Below are 8259 nucleotides of genomic sequence, written 5' to 3' on the forward strand. Positions count from 1 at the left end.
AATTCAAATTCAATTGTGAAGAGTCACATCCTTTCACAAAAATGCTTTGTATAATCGATTACAATGATCTGGTAGTCGATTACCAATGATAAGTTTTGAATAAAAATCAAAAGATGTAACTCTTCCAATGGTTTTTAAGTTTTTCTAAAGGTTATAACTCTTCTAATGGTTTTCTTGACCAGACATGAAGAGTCTATAAAAACAAGACCTTGACTTGCATTTTAGAATTCATTCACAACAATTATTACAATCCTTTACAATCTTTGAATCTCTTTGAACATCTTCTTCTTCTTCCTTCTTTGCCAAAAGCTTTCTAAAGTTTTCTGGTTTTCTAAACCTTGAAAACAAAAGTGTGCTATTCATCTTTTTCATTCCCTTCTCCCTTTGCCAAAAAGAATTCGCCAAGGATTAACCGCCTAAATTATTTTTTTGTCTCTCATCTCCCTTTTCCAAAAGAACGAAGGACTAACCGCCTGAATTCTTTTGTGTCTCCCTTCTACCTTGTTAAAGAATTCAAAACGACACAGTATGAGAATTCTTTTGATTCTTCCCTTTCCCATAAACAAAAGATTTCAAAGGACTAATCGCCTGAGAATTCTTTTGTTTCCCCATTCACAAAGTTTAATAGGACTAACCGCCTGAGAACTTTGTCTTAACACATTGGAGGGTACATCCTTTGTGGTACAATTAGAGGGTACATCTACTTGGGTTGTTGTGACTGAGAACAAGAGAGGGTACATCTCTTGTGGATCAGTTCTAGTGGAGGGTACATCCACTAGGTTGTTCAAAGAGAACAAGGGAGGGTACATCCCTTGTGGATCTTTGCTTATAAAGGACTTTACAAGGTTGAAAAGAAATTTCAAAGATCGCAGGTCACTTGGGGACTGGATGTAGGCACGGGTTGTTGCTGAACCAGTATAAAACTCTTGTGTTTGTCTTCTTCTTCCCTACACTCTTTAATTTCCGTTGTGCACTTTAATTATTGCTTTTACTTTTGGTAACATTGAAAAGGATAGATTTTTAATTAGTAAAGGTTCGTTAATAATTAATTCAACCCCCCCTTCTTAATTATTCCGAGGCCACTTGATCCAACACGAGACGCTTTCGTCACATTTCCGTGATCAATTTTGTAAACATTCTGTGTCGTTCTTCGTCCATTCTTCATTGTTCATCGTTCTTCGACCGGTTAGTTTTCGATTTTGAAGCTTTGAATTCATTCTATGAACCCTTAGGGGTCCATTCTTGCCTTGTATGTGTTCATCTTCATTCTTCTACTGTTGGCATTCTTTTTCTTTGTTTTTAGCGAGCTTTGACCAATCGTTTAAGCCGTAATCTCAATTAAACACTATTTAAATGAATTTCAACCGATCGTTTGCATTGTAATCTCACTTAATCACCATTTAAATATGTTTCGACCAATCGTTTGTGTCGTAAACTCTTTTCATTAATGTAAAATATGTTTTAACCGGTCATTAGTGCTTCAAGTTATCTCTAAAAATGATTGAAGATTAATGAACCAAAACCAAATAAAACCAACTCATAAACTTCTTCATTTCATCAAAAAATCAAGATATCATTCAAAGGTCTAACGCCTTAGCGATTCTTGCATTTCAAACTTGAGAAGATCATTTCAAGGTCCAATGCCTAAACGACTCTTTCTCCCCTTTTCAAAAATCAAGAAATCATTCAAAGGTCCAACACCTTAATGATTCTCGCCTTTCAAACTTGAGAAGAAAGTTTCAAGGTCCAACGCCTTAACGATTCTTTCCTTTCAAAAAATCAAGAGATCGTTTCAAGGTTCAATTCCTTAAACGACTTTTGTTCGGTTAAAATCAATCTTTCAAAAAAGATAAAAAAAAAAACAATTTAACCAACGTTTAGTTCTTAAAGAACTATGTAGGTCTGATTTCCTTATTGCACCTGACGATATGTAGGAGCGAGGGAAGCACCCTTATCGACCCCAAAAAAGTAAAAAACATAAAACCCAAGAAAGTAAAAAACATAAAAAACCCAAAAAAGTAAAAAACATAAAAAGCCCAAAAAGGTAAAAGAACATAAAAAGGGAAAATACATAGTTTTGAAGTCATGATTTGCACACTCGATTAGAGGCTACCGTCCCTTGTGATGGGCGCGTGGGGTGCTAATACCTTCCCCGGGCATAAATAACTCCTGAACCCTCATTTTCAAAATCCGTAGACCATCGTCTTTTTTTTTGTTTTTTCTTACATTTCCCTCAAATAAACATTGGTGTCGAATTCACGCATTTTTCTTCAAAGGAAGATGAACCTTTGGCCCAACCGAGAGGCCTTTTTCGCGCCCTTGCCGGAGGGCAGGTTGCGACACTGGTGAATTCATAATTTTTACTACCTAAATGTATTAATAAATCATATAAGTGCATCCAAAGAATTTTTGGTGAATTAATAATTTTTTACCTGTTAAATTCATAGTGTCTTTGAGAAGTAGAAGTGGATAGTACTACACCATCAAAAGTTAAGGATGTTGTTGTATTCAAGTTGCTGCCCTGCATGCTTCATGATGGTGGTAGTAGTTTTCCTATGATTTTTTTGGTGTGGCCGGTCAATTTGCAAAAGCACTTGTTCCTCACTTTTCTCTCGAAACTAAACATATGTTGCACAAAACTAATTCCTTGGCCCACACAAATTAATATAATTATCAATTATCAATCATCATCTTTTGTTTGTCTGTTCTAATTAATTTCTAATAATGTTAGGTATACACTATTAGAAAATATGCTTTTTACATCGGTTATTTAGGACTTTCAACATCGGTTATTAACCGATGTTGAAAGTACAGACGTTAAAAGTATTATCGTTAACATCGGTTTTTGAAAATTGATGTTAACGTAAAAATGACAACATTGGTTATTTAAATAACTAATGTTATATAATAAGAATTACACCAAAAAAGGTATCAATGTTCATACCAGCGTTGGTAGTTAACATCGGTTTTCATAAAAAAACCGATGTTAACGTTGTCAATTAACATCGGTTTTTGAGAAAACTGATGTTGTTTGTGTAGGCTAACATCGCTTTTTAAAAAAAAACCGATGTTGTTATTAGGAATTTTTTAATGCACTGTCTATTTTTTCAATAAACCCAAAAATTAACCTGCAAATTTGAAATTAGACCACACAACATAACATATATCATTTGCATTCTGTTTTGAAACAATTTTTAGCAGAAAGCTAGCTAGTAAACTATCAATTGTAAAAAATCAATTGATAACTATCAATAAAGAATTTATTAATAACTATCAATAAAGAATATTCAATGTTAAAAGGAAACATCAATTGTAAAAAATGTAAAGCAAGCTAGTAAATTAATTAAGTAAACTAAAATTACAAAGGTCCCTAACATCCTAAGTTTGATTTCTAACTTTGAGATAATACTTTGCCCACTGGATGCGAAGCGCCTTCAATCTATATGCTTCCAATGATCTAACATCATTAAAATACTGCATGATAAAATAAAACATAAGTTAATAATATAATACCAATCATAAAAAAATCAAATTTGTTTGAAATAAACAATTACCGTTTCCCAATTGTTCTTGAAACTTCCTAAGATTATAGTTGACATACAGTGCATCACATAATAGCCACACTCAGTGCTTCCTTTTTTTCTTAATGAAATTTAGATATTCAACGTTAACTACAAATTAGTGTACCCAGACATAAAATATATATAAGTAAAAGCAGTATTTAAATCACTTACTTTAACAACAATCCACCTAGCACCAGCCTTGGATTTAGGTTCTGGAGTATCGTCAAGTCCTTTCAAAGCACTGTTGAATACAAGGAACATTAAAATATTGATGTTGCTGACTAATGCTAATGCAAATGTATTGAAAAACAACGCTGACCTATTAATTATTCCTTTCAGGTAGTTGTCTAGCCTATTATGCAAGGAACAAAACCAGACGACAAGATTTTCCTTAGGCAAAATGACGACCATTTGCCAATGTGCACTGCAGTGGAAAGCAATATAGGTTATTGTAGTATTATACATTATTTAAATTCACTTTTTCAGTTTAACTTACCCATTCAGGTAGGCTCCTAGGTAGACATCCCGTTTTAAATTCTGCATCCAGTTCTTCATGTAACTTTCTAATTCAAATTGCGATTGCCCATATCTCTGGATGGACTGTGGCTCAAGGAATCCATACACATCAGAATTCCCCTCTTGCATACTTGTCTCAGTCATATGCCTATTGTTGTTAAGACAAAGTAAATTATGTATGAATTTAAAATAATAACTTAGGTAATTAACAATAATCTAAATTGACTTACAGAATCCACAACTATATAACAAAGATGCTGAGACATTGACCACCGTGTGCTATTTCAGACAGATCTTCATGCTTTATGTACAAGGGGAAGTCTTCATTAAACACCCCGAACACTGTAGCATCCCACATAACCTGCAATAGCTTCAAAAAAAGCTATGGGATGGTCAATGTCATCAATTATAGGGGATCATCGACCTCATGATCCGGCCTATCTGTAGGTTTTATTGTTCCCACAGCTCCCTATTTATCCAACATAGCTAATTAACATAATTAAATTACAGTGAACAATTCAATTGAAAAAAGAACCATTTAATGACACTAAAATACCTATTCTGATAAACACTTGATGAGATGTGTCAGTCAAGCAAGGAAGGTGTTAAGTGTCTGCCCCACTAACTTAACCTCTTCAGTGGGTACATGAATAAGAGCATTTGTATCTCTAACCTCCTCAACACCGACCTTCACTTGATCATGCAACAAAGGGATGTTGTCAACGGTTGTCGATCCCTCGTAAACTTTTCATAGGGCAACTGGCGGTGAAGATTTTCTTTGATGTACAACTCGCATTTGTCTGAGTCACCCGTTTCTGGATCGTTCCCTGAGGGATCAACACAACTCTCCTTTATGCTGACATGAGCAACTGAAGGAACAACGTTAGGCTCCGGAGGCAGTGCAAGTCCCTGTGATTGCATTTGTGATTGAAACTGGGACTGCATCTAGCTAAAGGATAACATCAGTTGTCGATTCACTTTTTCTATGATCGACTCCTCCAACTGGTCCCTGAAGTGTGAGAGGCCCGTGGAGCTGGTCCAAAGTATTGCTTGATCGTCACACTGGCCCGGCTCCAGCAGCATGCACACGACAAAGGTGTTCTGGTCGCCTAATGGCAGCAGTCTGGACATCCTGACGTCCATGGGGGACAACGGAACCCCGTGACGCTTGCTCCTCCAATGAATCCTATACATAACACATTTATTTGTTTAGTGAATCACTCAATAAACATAAATAATTACAATGTTTAATTGAAAGTGACTTACAATCTTCTCAGCAATTTCCTTTGCTGCCTCAAACGTCATCTGTCCAGTTTTCTTGGTGCGGGCCATCTTCCACTTCACGTGTCGTATGATGGGAGATGGAGGATCAATCACGGCCTCAATGCTTCCGGATTGAGCAGCTTCCTCCAATTTTTTCTTTGTCTTCTCATCCATCAGCTTCTTTTCTAAATATTCATAACCCCCATGAGACAACACGTGGGGGGCAGTGTTTTGCTTCTGGATGGCGTGTGCCTTTTTTCGTACGTCTTGCAAAAATTGAACATTAATGAAACTCATGATTACAATGTATTATAATAAGTGAATTTAAACTTGAAAACAATGAAAATCACAAAGTACATACCTCCCACGAGGGGTCTCTGCGGCTCTAACAAAATTGGGTCCATTTCTCCATGCTAATGCCGTTTTTTTCGCAAATAGTGTCATCGACACTGTCCTTGTCGGCTGTAAGTGCCCATTTTGACGTCAAATCAGACTTAAACTATCTCCACCACTCCCCTATAGTTTGAAGTATTTTTTTGTCCTAACGTCAAATGATTCAGGGATATCAAATTCAGCCTGACAAACAATAAATTAGGTTTTATAGTTAGTAAATTAAAAATTTTGGCTAATAAACAATATGCAAGATGAAAACTAAAATACCTGAATATCCTCCCATATCAAATTCTTTTGAGCAGTAGAGACTTGCTTCCAATTCTCGTATGTCACGTTGACCTTATCACGAGCGGCAATCCCCAAATGTGTTCTTAATTTCTTCTTGTGGGGACAGTCGGCCTTCCTGGTCACAGGATCAACGTGGACCACCGGTCTCTCTGCCCCTGCTGGTTTAGTCGCCAATGATCTTAGTCGTGTGGCTTTTCTTGTCCGCTTCAAGGTAGACGGCGACTGTGATGCTGCTTCAGTAGGAAGAGGATGAGGAGAGCTGGGTGGAGTAGTCATCTGCCTGTAAAGAAAAAAAACATTAGTTAATTAACATTATCAAAAAACTTAGTTAGTTATGTTAATGAATGGACTAAAATGAAATACATAATAAGAAAATTACATTAGACGATGTTAATTAATTATCCTTCATCATGATCATTACGATTAGCATGAGTCATCAACTTCTTCTTCTTCGACGATGTTAGGCGACATTTGTGTGGACAAAGGACTAACATAAGTATCAATGTATGAATCATCAATCTTCTACATTAACACTAATTGTTTTCCCATGTAGAACCACTGACAACTTTCATCACAAGGGTCTTGAACATAAAATACCTATTTAGCTCATTCTGCCATGATGAAAGGGTCATTCTGATAAGGTAGTTTCTTTAGATCTACCAACGTAAATCCTACATCATCAGTCCGCATGCCGATGTTGTTCTCAACCCATTTACATTTGAAAACACAAATAGTAAATTTGACATAGTTAAGCTCCCAAATTTCTTCAATGAACCCAAAGTAAAGGATGGAAGCTACACAAGGATTGTCATCATGTACACTGGCGAAGTGTTGAGATTCAGCCCTTAGGGTGACCCCACTGTTTTGCATTGTACTTTTCTCATCTTGTGCTTTTGTATAAAAGGAATTCTTGTTTATGTCATATCCTTGCCAAGTTATAACATTTCTTTTAGGTCCGTCTGCTAGCTTTCTTAACGTTTCAGAAGCATTTTCATCAGCAAAGGTTGTATCTTTAAACCAATCAAGGAAAGTCTTGTTATGCTTTTTCAAGACCCAGTTCTTTGACATTTTTGGATTACTTTCTTTCACTAAACCTTCATGTTGAAGTATGTATGGCAAAACTTCATTACTGTTATTCAACACATACAAGTGAGCTTGTAAAAAATCTTCTACACTTGGAGTGATAACATGCAGTCCTCTTGAACCCTTACCACCCACTCTGTCGTCATGCCAAGACTCGGGAAGCCCAATGTTCGACGGCCGATAAGTGCACCGGATTATGCAAGTAGTATAAAATGGTAAGTGAATACCGAGTATCGAACTCTTGAGGAACTTGTTTTACTTGGTAAAGCTGTGGTTCAATAAATAAGTGTCTTGGAATGAAAGTTTGGTGTGTGGTATGGACAATTATGTAAACTAAGCTATTCAAAAGCAAATCACGTGATTAGTGTGTGTGAAGATAGATAGACAATGTGTTGGTCTTCCTACTGGGTGACTAATGTTATTAAGGATGTTCTCTACCTCACAACATTCATGTGTTCTATGTCGTCTCCTAGACTGCCAAACCCTGATGTCTCATGCATGTTTAGCCTAATCCTAATCAAGCGTCGCCCTTAGATCCCTCTTATTGGACTAAACTTAACCAGGACTACATTAAGACATAAGATAACAAAAACTAGGTTACCGTACCCCGATGTGTCATGAAAATACAACAAGCTAGCCCTGTCCTATCAGGTTCTAAGGATCAAACAATTTCCCAATGTTAACTGACCCTAACTAAGCATGCAGTTACGTGATCAAGGCAAAGGCACACTAGAATTAAGTACTGATAACACAATGAACACATGAAACATCATTAGATAGATATGAAAGTATTTACATCAAGTACCCCATAGGAAGAACCAACTGAGGATTTAGCTCTCCATAGCAGGGAAGCTTCCTTTACAACAATGAAAAGAGAAGATGAAAGATATAAGTAATACAAGTAGGGGGGATGTCTCCTCCACCTCTAGAAACCTCACAAACTCTCAAAATCTCATTCAAAGCTCTGCATTATGGCTTCCTCTTCAAGCTCAGTTCTCTCTTAGTCTATCCACAACCAAAAACTCTAAAAAAACTCCACTCTCACTCAGAAATCATGATTTCATCTTAAATAGGCAATCCTTTCGGTGGGCGCGCGCATAGTGCAAGATGAGCTCGCTTCGCGCGCATTAGTGACTTCTGGCTTAGCGCCAGT

The 8259-nt window shown here is 36.6% G+C and overlaps 1 protein-coding gene across 1 annotated transcript; it reads right to left on the reverse strand.

Annotated features, from left to right (window-relative positions):
- Window positions 1-2256: 2256 nt before the first annotated feature.
- On the reverse strand, window positions 2257-4223 carry LOC114373985. The gene is made up of 4 exons (XM_028331566.1): window positions 4060-4223; window positions 3883-3987; window positions 3756-3804; window positions 2257-2367 (listed from the first exon to the last, which is right to left on the reverse strand). Exons 1-4 carry the CDS (start codon window positions 4221-4223, stop codon window positions 2257-2259), a joined length of 429 nt encoding a protein of 142 aa, XP_028187367.1.
- Between the last annotated feature and the right edge of the window lie 4036 nt (window positions 4224-8259).

Source organism: Glycine soja, chromosome 2, assembly GCF_004193775.1.
Source record: "Glycine soja cultivar W05 chromosome 2, ASM419377v2, whole genome shotgun sequence".
NCBI lineage: Eukaryota > Viridiplantae > Streptophyta > Magnoliopsida > Fabales > Fabaceae > Glycine > Glycine soja.

What these genes read in the sequence shown, in the direction of transcription:
- LOC114373985 (XM_028331566.1), bottom strand. Translation starts at nt 4,223, where the DNA reads ATGACTGAGACAAGTATGCAAGAGGGGAATTCTGATGTGTATGGATTC. An exon ending in CTGAAAGGAATAATTAATAG is followed by an intron (nt 3,805 to 3,882) that starts GTCAGCGTTGTT and finishes TGTATTCAACAG; the next exon opens with TGCTTTGAAAGGACTTGACG. An exon ending in AACCTAAATCCAAGGCTGGT is followed by an intron (nt 2,368 to 3,755) that starts GCTAGGTGGATT and finishes TAATACATTTAG; the next exon opens with GTAGTAAAAATTATGAATTC.